The sequence below is a fragment of the Daucus carota genome, chromosome 7, assembly GCF_001625215.2.
Source record: "Daucus carota subsp. sativus chromosome 7, DH1 v3.0, whole genome shotgun sequence".
Taxonomy (NCBI): Eukaryota; Viridiplantae; Streptophyta; class Magnoliopsida; order Apiales; family Apiaceae; genus Daucus; species Daucus carota.
Genome location: NC_030387.2, coordinates 40,827,559 through 40,849,092, shown reverse-complemented (window position 1 = coordinate 40,849,092; position 21,534 = coordinate 40,827,559). Strand labels below are relative to the sequence as shown.

Below are 21,534 nucleotides of genomic sequence, written 5' to 3'. Positions count from 1 at the left end.
CAACCCGAACAAACCCGACCCAATTACACCACCATCTCCCCCAACAAACTAAAACCCTCTCTCTCTCTCTCCTATTCTCTCTCCCCCTCTATCTCTCTCGCCAATGGGAACATCAGTGCAAGTGACGCCCCTCTGCGGCGTCTACAACGAGAACCCCCTCTCCTACCTCGTCACCATCGACGGCTTCAACTTCCTCCTCGACTGCGGCTGGACCGACCACTTCGACCCCTCCCTCCTCGAGCCTCTCTCCCGGTAATCTCAACTCCCTCTCTCACAGTTTTCCTACATTTTCGGAACAAATGCTACCAATTCAATTTGTTTCAATTTAGCATGTAATGTGGAATTGTGATTGTGTTTTAGGGTTGCGGCGAGTGTGGACGCCGTGTTGTTGTCGCATTATGATACGCTTCACCTTGGAGCTTTGCCGTATGCTATGAAACAGCTGGGGCTCTCGGCTCCGGTTTTCTCGACTGTGCCTGTGCATAGATTAGGGTTGCTTACTTTGTATGATCATTATTTTTCACGCAAGGTGAATAGTCTTATTTCAATTGCTTTTGGTTGTTGATTTTTGTTCGTAATTTAGTTTGGTGAAACGATGCGACAGTAGTTGCCTAGTAACTTGAATTTGTGAAATGATGCTATTGTAGTCGAGTGTTTGGTGATTACAAATTTACAACTGGTGTTTGTATAAATGTATAGTATGTGATATCTACTTACAAGCTAACTGTCCTATGATGATATTGATTGGTAATGCGGGCACACGGCATAAGCTATTTAGTTATTATCTAAGACTTTAGTAAGAATTGAACATGATTTGCTGATAGATTTGGTAATATATGTACTTATTAGCCAACTTCTTACTCCTATAAAAGTCTAGTATTACAATGAACTGTTTAAAGCATCTGGTTCTTTTGGTCTAGCAGAACACTTGCCTATCTTCCATGCATGTTAATTCTGATTGTAATTTAGTTCAGTGAAATGATGGTACAGTAGTCATGATAGTGTGGTTATTGATGACTGCTTTTGATGACCGGTGCTGCTCGTAACTTAACTTTGTGAAATGATGCTATAGTAGTCAAGTGATTGTACTTGGTGTTTGTATAAACGTGTAGTATGTGATATTTATGTACAAGCTAACTGTCATATGTTAATTGGTAATGCTGGTACCTGAACTAAGCCATTAAGTTATCACAACTGAACATGATTTACTCATATACGTAATAGTATATGTACCTATTACTTAACTTTTTGGTCCTTTAAAAGCTTAGTATTACAATGAATGGTCCAGAGTGTCTAGTTCTTTGGTCTATTAGAATACATGCCTTTGAATTTTGGCCTTATTAAATATCTTTATCTTCCACGCATGTTAATGTTAAGTTGTTGACATTTTTGTTTTATACTTCTGCTGCAGCAAGTATCGGAGTTTGACTTATTCACACTGGATGATGTTGATTCTGCTTTTCAAAATGTGACAAGACTAGCCTACTCCCAAAATCATCATATGTCTGGTAGTTGCTGATGTCAATTTTTTAAACTGTTTTTTTTTTTTGCATTAGACATTGTCAAATTTCGCATGTCTATATCTGCATTAGCTGAAGCCCCTTGTGAGGTTTCTTTGAGTACTTAAGTTATTTCCTATTTTCCTTCGTTAAGAAGACAAGAAAGGAAATTTTAGTAAAACTTTCATATTTTTGTGGAGTAGACATGATTTGCACATGGTATCGGGGATGGAACTAGGGGTGGGGGTGCAGAATCAGCCGCCACTTTAAAGCCTAGAACATTCATAAATTTGTTCTGAAGTATACTAAAATGCATATAGCATATTGTTTCTTTAACTCTTGTATGTTAAATGTATAATTTTGTAGATTTTAGATTCTTGCCCAAGAAATATGTATATTGTATACATATGTGTGTGCTTGTTTTGTTTATGAATGGTTGGACAGAATTGAATGGTGACTTGGAATATAAGTGCACAAATTTTAAACTGGATTTATAGTTCATTAGTTATTTGAAATTTTATATAAGTGTACAAATATTAAACTGTATTTGTAGTTCATTAGTTATTTGAAATTTACAAATTGTAATATTGTATACAATATTTATGTATTTTAGGTATATTAATTGTTTATATTTTTGCTACCAGCCCTTTCATCCCGGAACCGTATTTGCAGGTTATACAATACGAATAGGCAATCACCCATTTTGGTGCTTTGACCTGCAATCAATCCTATTAAATTTCAGTATCAACGATATACATCACCCCTGACCAGATCCTCATAAACACTAACACGCTGACTACCAGAACAATAGGTGGACGGTGTACCAAACTTATTCTGGACTCTACAGATGGTCTTAGTACTTAAATTACTTTTGCTGACAATTTAGAATTATAATAATTCTTTATTCTTGGTCTATTATGCTATATGTGTAAATAATACTATCAACACATTTCTCTTCCCTCTGCGTCTTTTTTTCTTATATGGAGAAGTATGTTGATAAGGACTAATTTTTTCAATTTCATTTTAAGAGTTATTCCTTAATCTGATTTTTGATCTAATTTTTGAGTTTTTTTGAATGATACTAGGAAAAGGAGAAGGAATAGTAATTGCTCCTCATGTTGCTGGCCGTCTGTTAGGAGGCACTATCTGGAAGATAACCAAAGATGGTGAAGATGTCATTTATGCTGTTGACTTCAACCATCGCAAAGAAAGGTACCCTGTCAATGGACTCATCTTCTCTTAAGTTTCTGAAAGGAAAGCGCTTGCTTACAGCTGTGATATCCACCAGGCACTTAAATGGAACTGTTCTAGAATCATTTGTTAGGCCTGCTGTTCTCATAACTGATGCTTATAATGCGTTGAATAGTCAGCCTCCCAGACGTCAAAGAGACCAAGAATTTATTGGTAAATTCCTTATTTTATTTTATCATAGCAGAAGCCTGATTGCAGTCTGACACTTTGAAAAAAGCCTTATTCATGAATTTTGATTTCCTTGTAGATTTGTTTGTGATTCGTCTACTATGCTTTTGCAGATGCCATTCGAAAGACACTTGAGGGGCATGGAAATGTACTGCTCCCTGTGGATACAGCTGGTCGGATATTAGAGTTAATTTTGATACTGGAACAGGTCATTTTGCAAAGTTATGATCTAATATCAGTATCTTATGCTATTATTCTAAACCGCTTTTTTGTATTCACAGTGCTGGGCACAACTTCACTTGGCCTACCCTATCTACTTTCTCACAAATGTTTCCTCAAGCACGATTGATTATGTCAAGAGTTTTCTTGAGTGGATGAGCGATTCAATAGCAAAATCTTTTGAGAACTCTCGGGATAACTCTTTTCTTCTGAAGTAAGATGCCATTGGAACTTTATTATATTCATAAAATGAAGTGCATGATTTTCAGACAAGCATTTATAGCATTATGTCATATGACATCTCTTTTATTGCTTCAATTGTTGGGTGTTGCTCTGACTTCATTTGTATATAAAAAATAGAATGAACATGGTTTTGTTTCTAGTTACTGATGTGCAACAAATTTGATTCTCATCCTCCGTTTGTTCGCTACATAATTATCCTGATATGTATTAACGGGATATAGTTACAAATTTCAGGCATGTAAAACTTTTAATAAGTAAGGCTGAACTAGAAAATGTTCCAGATGGTCCAAAGGTATGCCTATCTAAAATCCAAAGGTTGATAAATTCTATTGAATGCTCTCAAGATGAAAGTGACTATTAATCTCTTTTAGGTTGTTCTGTCATCCATGGCCAGTTTGGAAGCTGGGTTTGCACATGACATCTTTATTGAGTGGGCTGCAGATGCCAAGAATCTTATCCTTTTCACAGAGCGAGGCCAGGTTATTTCTAGGATGTTAATTAGCATTTATTACACACTTGACCTGCATCTTCTGCACATTTCATAATAGAATTATATGTTTGACCATCTGAGAATTACTTCTGGATACCATACTCGACAATATTGTCAAATTTCCTGCTCTGACGAGATAAAAACAGCTTCTCCTTTTTGCTAAAAGTGTTATCATGAATGTTTCCCCTAAGAGTTGTCCATATTTTCTGGACCTTTTAAGCTGTGTTATTTATAACTTGATAAGATTTAAGTGTTCTTTTCCTTTTTTAGAGTTACCCTTGTTCGTCACAAGGCACCGACATTTACCAGTCAACTACCTTTCATCTTTTGTTTGAACTTGTCCACAAACTGTTAACATATCCTACTTTATAGTAAAGATTTACAATATATATTTACAAAATTTACTAGTAGCATGTTCAGCAATTATTATTATTTTTTTCAATGTTTAATCTTCTTTTCCTCCATCTTCTGGAAATATATTAAAATGCTCCATGAACTGCATGTAGTTTGGCACTCTCGCTCGAATGCTTCAGTCAGATCCACCTCCTAAAGCTGTCAAAGTTACCTTGTCCAAGAGGGTTCCCTTAGTTGGTGAAGAGTTAGTTGCTTACGAAGAAGAGCAGAATCGAATTAAAAGAGAAGAAGCTTTAAAAGCTAGTCTCATCAAGGAGGAAGAATCAAAAGCGGCTGTTGGGGCTGACATACCCGTGGGTGATCCAATGGTTGTTGATGGTAGCTCCAGTCATGCTGCTTCTGATGGTACATTGATCTTTTGATATTCTGATTACACTCGAATGCTTAAGAGCCTGTTATAGGACTACTTTGTTTTAATAATATCTAATATACGTATAGTCAATTAAGTTGCTCAAGCTGAACCAGTTCCATCCACATTTCTTCCCTATATAAAACCTTGTTTACTATCTGCCATCGCAAAGAAGAGTATATGTATTAGTGTACACTTTAATATGATAACCTAATTAAAATTATCTTTTATGTTCACATTTGAAAATTTGAACTTGGAGAATAACGCGTCGAGCTAACATTGAAAGAAATAGGTACACGAAAAATAATTGAGAAGGTTAATGGTATTCCATCAAGACTTTAGAAGTCCCTAAAACCTTGCTGGTATACAGTTAAGACTTGCTGGTTTTCAATCACGATTGTGAAGTGTGATTAAAAATTTGGTGTCTTGGTGGTATTAGATTGGATTCTAAGATATCCAAATATATGGTAGTATTTAACTAATTAATCTTTAAGGAATTCTATACTACTTTATAAAGTCTACTGATGTACTTCGAATAAATTTGAGAAAAAAAGGCCAACTCTGACAAAATCTGCTCAAATCTTGCTTAGCTCTGCCTGAATTTGTCCAACTCTGCAAATAGATAAATAGTCAATGAACTTAATGAATTCCACTGAAACCCTAAACCCTAAATCATCCACCCCTTTAATAGCTGGTTGATTCCCTTAAATGCTTACAGTTTAATATCCAAGTCACACCTTATTAATATAACCGTTCTTCACGTGAAAATTTTGATCTGTTGGTTGCTGGAGAAATGGTTGAGATATACTAAGCATGTATTCTAGCTCCTTTGAAATGAAACTTTTACTAAATTGTTGTATGGTTAAGGCCAAGATGGCCATCAATGATTTGTAATTATATTGTGCTAGTATAATATTTATAGACCTTATGAAAGGCCTATTATATCTGTCACTAGCTAATGAAAAAGATCATGATTCCTTTTTTGTTACTATAGTTGAGCTATCCAGATGTTTTCTTTATCAAGCTCAAGGGCGGCCTTCAGTCACAAAATGTCAAGAACTGTAGGCAGTACTATTGAGAAATATTAGTAAGCCTAAGGTTATTTGGGTTTAGTTAGTTATAGCTCTGTATATAGTAGTCTTGTTTGTGTTTTCAGTCATGCATTGTGTTTTGAATATCAGACAATGGAAAAAGAGTTCGACCACCTCTGGTCCCCCCCCCCCCCCCCCCCCTCCCTCCCTCCCTCTATTTATCTATCTTTATCTAATCATCTCTATCCATCTCTATCTATTTATGCTTCGATCTTTGTGTTCTATCTCTTATCAGCAATAGCCCTCTGTTTCTCAACTGTTTACAGCATTTACTTTACACAAACACTGGACACATACATCAAAAAATTACAAACTAAAACCATTAGTTCCTGACAAAAATCACACAGACATCAAAATATACTAAACTATAAACCCTAGTACCTGATACAGTCATACGGTTCTTCTTACTATAATATACCTAGCTTGTCAGGGAACGGGTCTTGATGATCCCATTCAATATGGTCTGTTGAATAATATTGTGTAAATTACTTAAATGGTAAGTCGTGGTCACAAAGTTTGATAGGTACCACAAATTTTGCAATTGTGTATTAAGTTAATCACTTGAATAGCAAGTCTTGGTGGCTAAGTTTGTGAGGGATATGTACGAGCTTAATTTGATTGATATATATGCTTAAGTATTGTTCAAATTTGAAAGAATATATGGTAAATTAATTGATTGTATTATATGACTGGTTTGATTAAAAAACAAGTTGGCAGTTGGCACGTGGTTTTTATGTTATGTTTTGTGCTCTTATTGTACTTTTTACTTAGTGAAGTGAAAAAAAAAGGTGATTTTGGTACTCCGTCCGTCCCACTTTTATTGTCCCTTTTACTTTTGGCACACATTTTAAGATGCATATAAAATATAGTTCTATAACTTCTTTGAATTTTTTTTTCTGAATTAAAATACAAACATTAAACTTTTATTCAGAAAAAAATATGGAACTAAGCTTTATATACCCTAAAATGCATGCCAAAAGTAAAGAGGACAATAAAAGTGGGACAGAGGGAAATATATTAGACATCAGCATGCCTTACTAGATTTTGTCAACTGATGTACACTTTCTCCCTGTGCTTTGCTTGAATTCTTATCTCACATCATTTTTGACATAACCAAGTTAACTCACTCGAACCCTCACTCGAACCCTTAATATGCCAAATAGCCTTTGGATGAATTGCCTTGGTTCTCATATTTACAGCTTCAATCTGGGCATGTCGATTGTTTCATTGGTATGTAATTTAGCTATGGTCAGCGTCTCACAGTCCCTGCCGTTGTAGCATTTCCTTTTTGTGGTGATTTTTATAACTTAATTTACATCAGATATGCATACGCTGACTGCTGAAGTACATGTATGTAGAAATTACAGACCCATTGCAAAACAGCAAGCTTTCATGTTATAATTTTTCTAATAATGGATGAATTTTCCGAAGAAACAAAAAATAATGGATGATTTTTTTTTCAGCTGCTGCTCCAAGTGGTGATGCTTATCGAGACATATTAATTGATGGATTTGTTCCACCTTCAACCAGTGTTGCCCCTATGTTCCCTTTCTATGAAAATTTCTCTGAATGGGATGATTTTGGTGAAGTAATCAATCCAGATGATTATGTGATCAAGGAAGAAGACGCGGACCTTGCATCCATGGCGGTAAGTCAGCTTTTAATACAAAGTTCTATCCTTCTGGTAAATAGTTTACTTTTCCTTCTTATTTCCTCAATGGTATTACTCAGTGAACTCTAGGATATGATCAAACATAATGTCATGTTTGACAGTTGACCCCTGCTGAAAACAAGGTTGGGGTGCCGTAGAATTCTGGTCAGCAGTGCAATATTCACTTTAATAAATGAACTTTTGTGTTTGCAAAGCTATTTCTGTTTAATGATATTCTTATGTGATATACTGATATGTGTGTGTGTGTGTGTGTGTGTGTGTGTGTGTAGGGCTGTTAACGAAACGAATTCGAAACGAATATCTTAATTTTCGTATTTGTATTCGGTTTAAATACATATATTCTTATTATCCGAATAATTATTTGTTTTCGTATTCGGATTCGGTTAGATTCACGAACTATTCATATTCGTTTAAGATACTCATTTAAAACAAAAAGGAACTAAATAACTGAAGTGCTAGCTCGTGACAAAAGTAATAAACTCTCATACTACACCAATTCAAGCAAACTATAAAATAGTAATTATACAGACTACAATCATCCAATTCAAAGAAACAAAATTCAATTACAACCAAAATGTAAAGTTTAATATGTCTTAATTAACTCTAAGATCATGCAACAGAACTTTCACTGGCTCAACCTTTTAGTATATGGACGGGGCTGGTTTAATTTAACATCTGGTCCCAAAATAATCTATAATCCTATTAAATAAGAAATATAATATTTTTATATATAATATAAAATAATATATATATATATATATATATAATATTTAATTTCCGAATAATTAAGCGAATAGCGAATACGAATATTTATCTATTCGAATTTGTATTTGTTAATGAACCGAATATTTTTTAAGATTTGAATTCGTATTTGTATTTGTTAATAAACGAACACGAATAATACTAAACGAATTCGAATACCGAATATTTCATTAAATGTTCGTTTCGTTAACAACCCTATGTGTGTGTATTGATTACGATTCGGAGATACATTTATGCTTGTATAAACACTTGTTTGGATAATTCGGCCTTTTTAAAATTACATCTCTATATTTAGAAACATGATTGTGACAGAATGTTCTGACAGATTTGTTCACTTTGCATGTTGTTGTATATGCTCATTTTCTGTGGACTGCTCAGCACACATGGTTTTTGTATTAATTATGATTTGATGTGAGATATGTTACTTCATGGGGTCAGTTATACAAGTAACTCAGTTATGTTGCGGTCCTAATGTCTCACATTGATGTTCTCCTTAGGTTGATGGAGATCTTGATGGAAAATTTGATGAAGGAGCTGCTAGTTTAATACTGGACATGAAGCCGTCAAAAGTTGTCTCTTCTGAACTTGCAGTAAGTCTTTATCTGTCCTTTTATTCCTTGCATAGTTGTTACGGAAACCACAACCATAGTAAGGGGTGCTAGGATGCAACATCTATGTTGGTCACCATATATATCATAGTAAATACTAACACAACACCTATAGTCAGTTTCTTTTGATAGTTAAACATACTTTTTAAAGGGGATGGGTGAATGAGTATTAAACCCACAACCTAGGCATGGAAGGGCGCACCTTTACGTCTAGTCCACTAGTCGTTCATCTTATAACATGATACCGTATGTGTTGCATAGATATTCAAAATCCTATATAGTACTAGTGCTATGCATAAATGTGTGGATATCTAGAATCCAACTAGATGGATTTTATTGTTCTATTGGTTAAATAAAGTAACAGTAATTATTATAAAATTTTATGTTGCATTACATGTAATTGTCCCAAAAATTTATAGTATAAAAAAAGATAATAATAGTTTAAGTGATATACTTTTTCCACATATTTAATAGATTATACAATGTTTTATATATATTTGGCTAATGGATCATAAAAAAGAAAAAAAAAACAAAGAAAGAAGGGAGGAAGATAAAACAATATAAGTGACGAGAGTGAGAAACTGCACCATTTGACAAAGTTGTTCAAGGAGACTAGGGTATGTATCCCAATAACCACCAAAACATATTTGAACCGGAGTACTTGGCGAGCAGGATGCCATGTCTTTCTCTACGGCTAGAATGTCATAGTTCTTTGATCTGTTCGCGTGGTATTGCTTATTCCTTGCCATCGCGCAACCTTGGCACCCTCATGACAATGAATCTCTGGGAAACTTTTTAGCTAAAACAGGAAACATGGATTAACCAAAGAATAATTCTAGGGTATTTTACAATTTGTCAAATGTATATGGCATCCATGTGTTGGTAATTGGTACTCGAGAGTCGAGACCCCTTAGCCAACAAGTATAGGTGACATACTTTGGGATACATTTGAGGCAAGGTTTCTGGGAATCCTGCATTGCTTAAGATCGAAGCACCTATAATTAATTGTATTGTTTGGCTTCTATTTGTCTTTGTGCAATCTCTTTTTTTGCATTTATAATAAGGTTTCACTTGACAATCAATAGTCGATTTTAGCTTATAATATGACTCTTTTCGGTGAAAATACCATATATTTTGTTAAATTATACCATGTTTTTACAAAAGAAGGGTAATACTGGGTTCTGTTTTTTTATGTCCATGAAAGAAAGATATACTATTTCTAGTTCAATTTTTTTTTGGTGATACTGTTTCTTACTTATCAGTAGGTTTTATAGTTTCTAATTCGGTTTCTCAAATGTGTTCTCTTCCAGGTCCAAGTCAAGTGTTCTTTGAGTTTCATGGATTTTGAAGGACGTTCTGATGGCCGCTCAGTTAAATCAATTTTAAGCCATGTTGCTCCACTAAAGCTTGTATGTATAATGAATCTTAGTGTCATCTCATATAAACAGCAAAGATTCAGTTCTTCGAATTTGTCCAGTGATGCATTTTATCCATCTAAATAAGGTCTTTGCCTCCTTGGTGCACATATATTAGATTCTGATATTTCATAAGAATCTGGAGGATACGTAGAAGTGTCCTCGCTATATTAATTTACCTGAAAGATTGATGAATTGAGCTTGATATCTGCTTATTGTGGTCATCTGACATACATCATGCTCCTTTCTATTTGGTAGCATTTGCTTTTATATGTTGATATACATGAGATTCCGTCAACCACCAAAGCAGGTTATAGGAAATAAAAATATATTAACTAGTACCGTATGTAATAAGTATATACAGAAGACAATCTAAAATTGTTTACATTTAATAGTATTTTTCCTATTTGCCAACTCGATGTAGTTCGTAAATTTCTATTATTGTGTCAAATGTTTAAACGTAATCATATGAGTTGTTAGAATTGCATAATAAACTACATTTTAGAATATTTACCATCTACATGACGCAAATATTAAAATATTTTTTAACACTAAAAAGTATAGAGGAAAGTAACTGACTGGAGCATGTAATATTGTAATGAAAAACTTGTATTCCCGTTACTCATCACATTACATGACAGTTGTGTTTCTTTTTCTGATACTATTAGTCTATGAGTGCTGGCCATATGATACCTGTTTCATTATCTTCTATCCTCTGCACTTCCACTGACATGTGACTATTTGAGAGATATTTTGATTAATTGGTGTGTCCTTGCTTTACGACTTCCTACATCTTATTCTTAAGCTGATCACAGGCGGTTTCCTAGTTGCAAACTTGCAAGAGGTATAGGCCGTAAAATAATAATATAACTGTTTCTGCTTGTAAGGTCTTGGTTCATGGATCTGCAGAGGCCACAGAGCATCTAAAGCAGTACTGTTTGAAACATGTCTGCCCTCATGTATATGCTCCCCAGATCGATGAAACAATTGATGTCACATCTGATCTATGTGCATATAAGGTATTACATGAACATTGTTTACGAACATATACTTCGAATACCTGGGTAAATTGGTAACTGTTGGTCTGATGTACAGGTTCAACTTTCTGAAAAATTGATGAGTAACGTGCTTTTTAAGAAGGTGAGTGCCTACATATTTAGGTTGTGGTCTATTTCTGCTTGCATGTGTGTGCAAAAAACATTTGTAGACGGTTTTCAAATAAATAGTTGGAATGAACTGTTTAAAACATATGAACAGCGACCTGGATTGCGATTTTTGCTTCATAGTTATTGTAAGTTTTCAAATTCCCAAGTATATTGTGAAGTGATAATAGCTGTAAACCTAGAGCTGTGCATCGAGAATGGGATCATATCTTTTTAATCATGCTGCTCTATGTGGAGGGGGATTTCTGTAGATTATTAATATATTTTTATTTTTTACTGCTAGGCATGTCTTCGTACTATATTCTGTGAGATTTCTAGTTTTGTGTATGCTTTATATAAGGGTATGGAATATGGTGCACACTTCTATAAATTGTTACAATTCATCACTCATGCATGGAATGCCAGTTTTATGCCTGTATGGGTTTTTTTTTTTTAAATTACAAACCCAAGAATTTTATTAGGACATGCAAGTTCAAATTTATGATATGCAACTATAGATGCCACCATAAAATTGGTTGTACATGGTTCAATCGAGTATCTAGATTAGATTGTTAGTATATAAACATTTGTAAAAATTTAAGCAGATGAATGAGTGCTTTTAAATGTTCGAAGAATAGAATGCTTACTGTACCAAAAATGTTCCCAATGACAGCTTGGGGATTACGAGATAGCCTGGGTTGATGCTGAAGTGGGAAAGACAGAGAATGACATGTTGTCTTTGCTTCCTCTTTCAACCCCTGCACCTCCGCATAAATCAGTTCTTGTTGGCGATATTAAAATGCCAGATTTCAAGCAGTTCCTTGAAAGCAAGGGTATCCAGGTACATCAAAATGTCTATAGTTTATCATTATTGATTTATTGAGTTGCTTATATTTGAATGAAGTCCCATTTCTGGAAATCTCTTAGTCCGCTGACTAGGAATAGTTGTGGAAGTTGCTATTGGTAGATACCTAACATCCTTTTCAGGTGGAATTTGCTGGTGTTGGGGCGATGAGGTGTGGGGAGCATGTGACACTGCGAAAGGTCGGGGATGCAAGTCAGAAGGTGAGAAGAACTTTAGCATTATTGTATATTACTAACCCTAAAGGTTCATTTTAGGCAAATTGCCATTCATGTCACCGGTGTGTTTGACTCTAGCATAAAATTGGTGTAGGGTGGCGGTGCTACTATTCAACAAATTGTGATTGAAGGTCCCTTGTCAGAGGAATACTACTTGATTAGGAACTATCTATATTCGCAATTTTATTCACTTTGATCCTGAACACCACACGAAACTGTAATTTTCTGTAGAATGTTGGTAGTCCTCAACCCTCTGTTGTTTATCTTTAGTGTATGTTAGAAACTGAAGTGAGAGATGACAACTGAACACTGTTTATAATAATTGACATAGTATGTATTCAAGTTGAACCTGAATCACCTCCGGTTCAGCTTTAATCCACCTCAAAGTAAAACTAGAAATGATATATAGACTTTTCATGTATCGTCTATTTCGGTTAATGTATATATTTATTATAAGTAGATTAAAGAAATTTAGTACTATATATAACCCTATAAATTGTTATATGACATAATAGCACTTCAATACTAATTGAATACCGAATATTCTGTTTATATTGAATACCGAATATTCTGTTTATATGTTCTGCATATTAAATATCTTAAATATTAGTGAGATATTGCGAACATATGCTGACTGAGAGGCGGATCTAAGGGGTCCTTGGCCCCCTCCGGCAGCCACCATAAGCATACTACTAGTATATTTCTCGTTGATGGTTTGTGTCTCTTCAGATGAGTGTCTGTATGCATAAGTTCCTGCCTGCAAACTGTTTAATGCATTGCTTAATATAAAGCCTTGGAATATTAAGTTAATAAACTCGAGGTTTTTGTTCATGATCTTTTCAATACATGTCCCAAACTTAACATCTTACGGAACTTACTCGTGGAAGTTGCGTTAAGTGAACCATCAAGAAACTTGGGTTTTATTGTTAGAATTTAGAAGAACTCATTTCTATTTGGTTTTCATTAAAAATTTTCTGCGTCCGGCTCTATAATGTTATTCAATTTAATGCACTGCACTTTTGCCCACTCTACATTTTTTTAATGAACTTTAATCACACCACATTATCAGTAGCGGTATGTTTTCGTAGCTTTGTCCGCCGACGTACAGCAGTACAGGACCATGGTCAACTGTTAAGTTCAATATGAACGGCCACCATGGTCAACTGTTAAGTTCAATATGAACGGCCACGGGTAGTGGCTTAGGGTCTGTTTGGGAGTGCTGTTAAAAATTGTTGTGCTGTCAGAAAAAGTGCTGGTAAAATAAGTGCTGTTGTAGAAATCAGATAACTGTTTGGTAATTTTTTGATATTTACTTATTTTGAGTTATAATATTAAAAAAAATAATGTTTTTGGTGAGGTTTTATAATGAAATCTATAACAGCATTCTGCAAAAGCTGAAAAGCAGCTTTTTCCAAAAGCATGGGAGGACCTGCTTTTTCTAACAGCAGCTTTTCAGCTAAAAGCTGCTGTTCGAAAAAACTGCTTTTCGATTTACCAAACAGTTTTTCACCTGCTTTCTGTTGCTGTCCGCAACAGCAACCCCAAACAGTACCTCAGTGGGGTACCACCCAGAATGATCCGAGATTTGAGTAAAAGGTGAAAACCTTTCTGCATTAATAAACCTTGGCCTAGCTTGGGTGCGCTACAACTGTCAGATTTACAGGTTCCAAACACGGCAGTGCCTTTGGCATTACACATTAATTACTTAATTACTGCCCCCACTATCTTATCGGTCATTCTAAATAGGAAAATGCTTGGTCATCCATCTGATACTCCCTCCATTTCAAATTAAATGTCTATTTTAAAAAAATCACACAGTTTAAGAAAAGTGGATGTTCACAAATTAATTGCATTAAATGATCAAAATATGTGGAGTTAGATTGATCTAGGATATATAAATAAGAGATATGTGGAGTAGAATTGATTTTGGAATTATGATTTTGCATTGAAAGTTGAAATGGACAAGTAATTTGAAACTAAAAGATTTCTTCAAAATGGACATGTAAATTGAAACGGAGGGAGTATTATAAAAAATTCAATCCAATAGATAGGAAATACAATAAGTAGGAGTAGAGTATTTTGTAAATAATAATTTTTTCCTGAGAAAAGTTATCGTTTGCAGCAAACAAGGCAAGATAAACATATCCGATCAATATAACTTCCGCTTCTTGATAATTTATCTAAACAGTCATTACATCTTTATTGTATGAAATATTTTATTTCAACTATATTCGACAACCGGAAGACAAATTGTCCTCTAATTATAATTTTTAACTGATAGATACAAAAAATATGTTTTACTCCCTCTGTCTCTTTTTAGATGTCACATTTGGTTTTGTGCCGGTCAATTAATCAAAATTTGACTAGAATTTATTAATATTTTATCAATTGAAAAAATAAAAAAAATGTCACCGGAAATAATTTTTAATCTACTTTAAGATATAATTATTAATATTTTAAAATAATTAAAGAGCGACTTATAATTTTTGGTCAAAATTTAATCAACTTGACTAACAAAAATAGAAATATGACAGTAAAAAAGGAGGGCGGAAGTATTAATAATTTGAGTGGGAGACTGGGAGGTACGATCTTCCTCTATCTGCTGTCAATTAGGTTACTCTTTTTGACTATCGATAGTCTAAATGTAAAAAAACAAAAACTTTGACCCTATATGTATAACATGCTGTTGATTCCATAAGAACACAAATAATTACATTAAGTCAATATTCACTAAGCCAATAATACTTCTTAATAATGTTTGTCATATACTTCATTTTCTCTACCTTGCATGTTACATGCCTAGCTTCATTTTCTCAATACTCACAACATTTTCGTGCAAATTTCTCAGGAGGGTAATATTTTATTACCCACTCAAGGATTAGTGAGTCAAAGTGTTAAAATAAATTCATAATTTAAATTAGTTAAAATATAAACAATGCTGCTAACATGGCATGCGTATCTAGAAAACAATGTTGAGAAATTTTCACTCCATTTGTAGTTAGGGTTTATGAATATTAGTAGGAAAATCTAGGCCATGGGGCTAAGTGGTTTGTAGATGGCTGTGTTTCCTTAAGTGTGTGAATATTAATTATAATAATAATTAGGAGAGAGTGTTGGCCAGATTCAATTAAATAGGATTCCTTTTTTAATTACTAATAAATGGAACAATTAAGGACACATTTGCAGAAAGCAGTGGCGGATACTTGAAAGTCTTCATTAGTGGATTATGGCAATAAGCCTCGCTTATCGCTTCCAAACCAAGGAGGGTTAACTGAGTTGGAATCTCCAGGCCGAGAAATTAATAATTGAAGTTTGATGCTTAATTAAAAAGATAAGAAATTTAAGATTAGTTGGAGAGGTATGTGATTGATACACCTTCGTGAATGTGTTAAAAATCGAAAGAAATACTTTCATCGTTTTAAATCACTTGATTTCAGCACATATTTTTAAGTGTTTTGATTGCACAACTAAGATTATTATGTTTATAATATTTTTCAAAGATTATAATATCATTCATATATTTTTATTCAATTTTTTAATAATAATTTTGATTATACGGTCACAATGTGTCAATCATAATTTCATTTATGTTTATTTTAATTCCCAGTTTCTTTTGATATGTTTTGATTATATGGGTTTTAATAGGGCTTGGCCCTAGATTCTGGCTGGGGTGGTTTATCCCCATGATTAATATATTCCTGCTTATAAAAAAAAGAGATAGGAAAATATTAAGCTGTGATAAATATTTTTACTTTTATTGTAGTATATATTACCTCCATTACTTCGAAATTGTGAGCGGGTCTATACAATTGTTACATACAAAAATGTCACTAAGATTTTGTGTATTTTAATGCGTGACCTTTTTGTTTCCTTTGTCGTTTATTTGAGTCTTTGATAATTTTAAAAATACAGGGCAGTTGTATTGCATATATCTGTAAAATAATGTAAATGTTTAAATAAAATCCAAGCAAGTCAGATGGAACGTTTCATGGTTTGAGCTGATAATGCGAGATAGCGAGTCACATCCGATTCAACTGAGTCTTTGGATTTTGACTTCCGTGGTGACGGTGAGATAAAGTCTCCGTATATTATTACGAGTCTTTATGAAAGTGACGTACTAGACCTAAAAGTCTAAAACAGATAAGCCCAGAGATAAGAAGGGGGGTTAAAAGTTAAAACTTAAAAACCGAATGCAGTTTATTTTTTCATAATTTAATTAAAAATGTTCTCGTAAAAATAAAAGTGACGAATTTATAAAAAATGCAGCATACGTTTTTTGAATAAGTCAAACTTATATATATATCCTTATATGATATTTAAAATTATGTAAAGGATATTTTTACGATAAACTCATGAAATTGACTTTTTTCTTCGATGCATTATCACATTTTTTTACTTCCATATAACTATATAACCTTATATAATCGTGTCTTCATGGTTTTTCACTTATAATACACTCATGTCACATGAAATTTAATAAAATTGACTTGTAATTATAAAATAGATTATATATTTAAAATCCTTATTAAGGAAATTAAACTTGAATCATATAAACCGAAAAACTCAGATTCATAGGTGAAAAAATTCAAATAGATAATGTACAGTTAACACGGAGATAAATTTGTCTGGAGTGCATATAAGCATCAGATAGACCACTGTAACGCAATCAAGCAGTTGAGTAATGCAAAAATTCTATCTCCACAACTCCCCAAACCAAAACCAAATTCATGCACTCGTACCAATTTACTCTCCCACAGTCAAACCTCACCAGCCAGCCCCCACTGTTTGAATCATCAGCTTCTGCACCACACCAACAAAATATTTATTACCCCGAGTAATATCCCTTTGTTTTTATTCTCTTAATTCTACTGCTCTCCTCCCCCTCTTCCTCCTCACCATTTAAGATGGTGCACTCACTTGCCACGCCATGGCTCATTAATATTATTGCTAGTTTGATTATATACTCATGTGTTGTTGAGTTTTCATGCCAACCAAACCATTGAGCATGGACCGACATCCAAACCCAAACCCTACTACCAAGAACCTCTTCCCTTCTCCCGCTCTCTCCCTCAGTCTCGTAAGTCTCGGAATCCTGGTTCCGTCACTGTCACCGTTTCTCTATCTTTATTATCTCTCGTAGTCCTGGTTTTGTCACCGTACAATCATGCTTATATGAATTTTGGTTCAACCATTTTTTATTTTTTTTAATTTCGGAATCCTGGTTCCGTCACTGTCACTGTTTATCTGTCTTTATTATCTCTCGTCTTCTGTTTATATGTTTTGATCAATCGTGCTTATATGAATTCTGGTTTATTTATATATTTTTTAATCTCGGAATTCTGGTTTCACACTTGTATAGTATTTATATATAATTATGATTCATGATATATGCGACGTGTGATTAATATTGTGAAGTGTGTAAATGACTGTGAAGGCTGGTATATTTCGACATGGCGGTGGAACATCGAAAAATTACATGGAAGTTGAGGAAGGAGATGAAGCTCACGGTGGTGGTGCAGGAAGCAACACTAAAAGAGAAGATATAACGGAAATTAGCAGTGAGAATTCTGCGCAGGTGCGGTCTTATGATGATATTAATGTGGCTGTTGAGCACGAAGACGATGATGTTGAAGATGATAACAAGAACAAGAAGAGAAAGAAATATCACAGGCACACTCTTGATCAAATCCGAGAAATGGAAGCGTAAGTAATTATCAGTAATTTGTTTTTGATTTTTTCGCATTTGAACCTATAATCTTGGTGCTAAATGTAGATTGTATACAAGAAACTTAGTGTAATCTTAATCTTAATTTAATCACAAAATGTGTGTGTAATTGCAGATTATTTAAAGAATCACCACATCCGGATGAGAAGCAACGACAAGAGCTGAGCCAGAAATTAGGTCTTCATCCCAGACAAGTCAAGTTCTGGTTTCAAAATCGTCGTACCCAGATTAAGGTTCTTTAGCTTATTTTCTTTCAGTCATTCGTGATTTTTTGTTTTATTTAACTGTGATTTTAATCTGCACCATAATATTAAGCAATATCGTAGAGTTTGATAGATTCATAGCTTAAGTATGATTAATCGTCAAAAATTCTTATTAACTTGTTATGAAACCCGAAGAGAGTTATGTTATGCATCTGCTATAATTTCAAAATACCAAATGGTGTTAGTAGCAAGCGCTTCATTAATTTCCAATTTAAAGATGGCGTTAGCTATACTGCTATAGCTTCCAGAATTGCAACCAATTTTAGAACTTGATGAAACCACCTCTGGTATCCGTATAATTTAATGTGCAAAACTATGATGCTGGTATTGCAGGCTATTCAAGAGCGCCATGAGAATTCTTTGTTGAGAAGAGAAATGAACAGGCTTCGCGAAGAAAACAAGGCTTTGAGGGAGATTGTTGCCAAGGGTGCTTGTCTCAATTGTGGCGTCCTTGCTTCTGCTAAGGATTCCATTATACCATCTGAATTTCAGCAGCTAAGGATTGAGAATGCTCGATTAAAATCCGAGGTTAGCTAATTCATCTCGAATTATATGCTCATGAGTTGACAATTGATGCATGCTAATAGTGCTTTCTTAACGTGTAGAACGAAAAGCTTCTAGCAGTTATTGGGAAATATGCATCATCAGAATCACCGCCAGCTAGATCAACTTGTTCACCTGGAAGTGACCAAGCTGGCAATATGAAATGTTCTTCAGATGCATTCAGCGACATTTTTGGGCTAGAAAGGTCTCAAATTGTCGAGATTGTTAACAAAGCAACTGAGGAGTTGATAAAAATGGCCACTAAAGGGGAACCACTTTGGATCAAAAGCTTTGAGACTGGCCGTGAGATACTGAACTATGACGAGTACCTGAAGATTTTGCCTGTCAAAAACTTCACAAAAAAATGGCCTAATGGATCATCTGTTGAGGCTTCAAGGGACAGTGGAGTTGTCTTTATGGATCTTCCTACATTAGTTCAATATTTCATGGATGCGGTAATTAAAAACCACATTATAGCTAATTCTCAAACTCTCTTATGATTTATTTGAAATATATTGAAATTCTGTGTGTTTTGTAGAAACAATGGCAAGAATTGTTTCCATGCATGATCTCTAAGGGCTCTATTGTTGATGTTATCAACAACGGAGAGGGAGCTGGTAAGAATGGAGCCATCCAACTGGTAATTGATTTAAGTTCTTAAGTTTCAAAGCTCTTCATATTCTGCAATCCGTAGATCCATTCTTATAATTTTTTACCCGACAGATGTTTGCAGAGCTTCAGATGCTAACGCCTGTGGTGGCGACTCGGGAAGTTTATTTTGTGCGCCATTGCAAGCAATTAGCAGCTGATAAATGGGCAATTGTAGATGTTTCCCTTGACAAGCTTGAGAATAATATTGATTCAAGATGTTATAAGCGTCCTTCTGGTTGCATCATAGAAGATAAGTCGAATGGGCATAGTAAGGTAACACTCATACTACATATAATTTCTTTGGACATTCCATGAATTTTCTACTTGTTTGTTATTTATATGTGAATGAAATTTTCAGGTGATCTGGGTCGAGCATATGGAGTGCCAGAAAAGCCTAGTACCTAGCTTGTATCGCACAATTGTTAATAGTGGTTTAGCATTCGGTGCAGGCCATTGGATGAAAACATTGCAGCTGCAATGTGAGCGCCTTGTGTTCTTCATGGCAACAAATGTCCCCACAAGCAATTCATATGGTTAGACTATATATCAATTTATCTCTCGATCTAATCGTTCTTTAAAGATTGACATCATCATCTCTTGTACTTCTCTAGGTGTTGCTACATTTGCGGGTAGGCAAAGCATTTTAAAATTGGCACAGAGAATGACAAAGAGTTTCTACCGAGCCCTTGGAGCATCAAACTATCATACATGGAACAAGACTACAAGTAAAACTGGAGAAGACATAAGGATAGCTTGGCGGAAGAATTTGAGTGACCCTGGAGAACCTCTTGGTGTGGTCTTGTGTGCTGTTTTATCAGTCTGGTTGCCCGTATCTCACCAGAATCTGTTTGATTTTTTGAGAGATGAAACTCGAAGGAATGAGGTAATTAGTAACCTTTATCTTCCAATTCCATTGATTAATTTAAAATTTATTCCCGGACTTCTCTTAATAACCTCAATTATGCTCGTGTTGATTTAGTGGGAGATTAGTGTGAACGAAGGACCAGCTCAGAACATAGCAAACCTGGTAAAAGGGCAGGACCATAGAAATGCAGTTACTATTCAGGTGAGTTTTTAACAAAGAAGCCTCTTAACGCGATTGACCTCTCACTGTCTCGTCTAACATTCTTCAACATATTAGGCCATAAAACAGAAACAAAAAAGTGTGTGGATACTCCAAGACAGTTGCACCAACGCCTACGAGTCAACCATAGTTTATGCACCAGTGGACATCAGTAGCATGGAATCTGCAATGACAGGCTGCGATCCAAGTGACATTGCTATCTTACCTTCTGGTTTCTCAATTCTGCCAGACGGAGTTGAATCAAGGCCTCTGTTAATCTCATCTAGGTCAGAAGACAAGAGCACAGAGGGCGGATCATTGCTCACCATCGCGTTTCAAATCCTCACAACCAACTCTCCAACAGAAAATCTCAGCATGGAGTCTTTCGAGTCTGTGAACACACTGGTATCATGCACGTTGCAAAACATCAAGACAGCATTGCAGTGTGAAGAATGAGGGCTTCTGTGCAATTTTTATAGATTAAAATGCAGCATATATGAAAGTACTATAGGCTTATATATAGCATTCAGTAACTATTTTCTGATTGACTACCGCTATGTTTGGCAACTCAATTCAAAATCTTGAATTGTGCTTGAAACAGTGTACATGGCTTGAATTGAGCCGTCAAACATAGCTGAAATCGAATATGCTAATTTGTCTTTGAGGATCTATTCAAGAACTTCTAGTGTAAGCGATTACTAATTACTTGAAGGCTCTATGATGTGTAATTTTTACCAGTGACTTGATCTTTTTCTTGATACCTTGCATCCTATACTGCATGTGCATAGTTTTTCTAGAACTATTTGGACAATTTTCGCAGTTGGTTGCATACTTTTGTCAGAAATAAGTATCTTCACCGTTAAAATGCACACTGGTCAGGTATATT

At 34.7% G+C, this 21,534-nt stretch overlaps 2 protein-coding genes across 2 annotated transcripts; both read left to right on the top strand.

The window, feature by feature from the left end:
* Positions 1 to 12,782, top strand: LOC108193214 (cleavage and polyadenylation specificity factor subunit 2). The gene is made up of 18 exons (XM_017359783.2): positions 1 to 252; positions 361 to 529; positions 1,412 to 1,508; positions 2,585 to 2,711; positions 2,788 to 2,903; positions 3,032 to 3,126; positions 3,200 to 3,351; positions 3,615 to 3,672; positions 3,752 to 3,859; positions 4,377 to 4,629; positions 7,188 to 7,372; positions 8,656 to 8,748; positions 10,077 to 10,175; positions 11,069 to 11,200; positions 11,277 to 11,321; positions 11,997 to 12,164; positions 12,311 to 12,388; positions 12,498 to 12,782. The coding sequence occupies exons 1-18, from the start codon at positions 104 to 106 to the stop codon at positions 12,597 to 12,599; spliced, it is 2,226 nt and encodes a 741-aa protein (XP_017215272.1). The 5' UTR covers positions 1 to 103; the 3' UTR covers positions 12,600 to 12,782.
* Positions 12,783 to 17,086: 4,304 nt separating this feature from the next.
* LOC108194171 (homeobox-leucine zipper protein GLABRA 2) lies at positions 17,087 to 21,399 on the top strand. Its single transcript, XM_017361084.2, has 11 exons — positions 17,087 to 17,480; positions 17,838 to 18,106; positions 18,244 to 18,361; positions 18,725 to 18,919; positions 18,997 to 19,389; positions 19,473 to 19,574; positions 19,658 to 19,858; positions 19,944 to 20,118; positions 20,197 to 20,468; positions 20,565 to 20,651; positions 20,727 to 21,399. Exons 1-11 carry the CDS (start codon positions 17,388 to 17,390, stop codon positions 21,102 to 21,104), a joined length of 2,283 nt encoding a protein of 760 aa, XP_017216573.1. The 5' UTR covers positions 17,087 to 17,387; the 3' UTR covers positions 21,105 to 21,399.
* Positions 21,400 to 21,534: the final 135 nt, after the last annotated feature.

What these genes read in the sequence shown, in the direction of transcription:
- LOC108194171 (XM_017361084.2), top strand. Translation starts at nt 17,388, where the DNA reads ATGCCAACCAAACCATTGAGCATGGACCGACATCCAAACCCAAACCCT. An exon ending in TTCAATATTTCATGGATGCG is followed by an intron (nt 19,390 to 19,472) that starts GTAATTAAAAAC and finishes TGTGTTTTGTAG; the next exon opens with AAACAATGGCAAGAATTGTT. An exon ending in ATGAAACTCGAAGGAATGAG is followed by an intron (nt 20,469 to 20,564) that starts GTAATTAGTAAC and finishes GTGTTGATTTAG; the next exon opens with TGGGAGATTAGTGTGAACGA.
- LOC108193214 (XM_017359783.2), top strand. Translation starts at nt 104, where the DNA reads ATGGGAACATCAGTGCAAGTGACGCCCCTCTGCGGCGTCTACAACGAG. An exon ending in ATGTTGCTCCACTAAAGCTT is followed by an intron (nt 10,176 to 11,068) that starts GTATGTATAATG and finishes TCTGCTTGTAAG; the next exon opens with GTCTTGGTTCATGGATCTGC. An exon ending in CTGATCTATGTGCATATAAG is followed by an intron (nt 11,201 to 11,276) that starts GTATTACATGAA and finishes TCTGATGTACAG; the next exon opens with GTTCAACTTTCTGAAAAATT.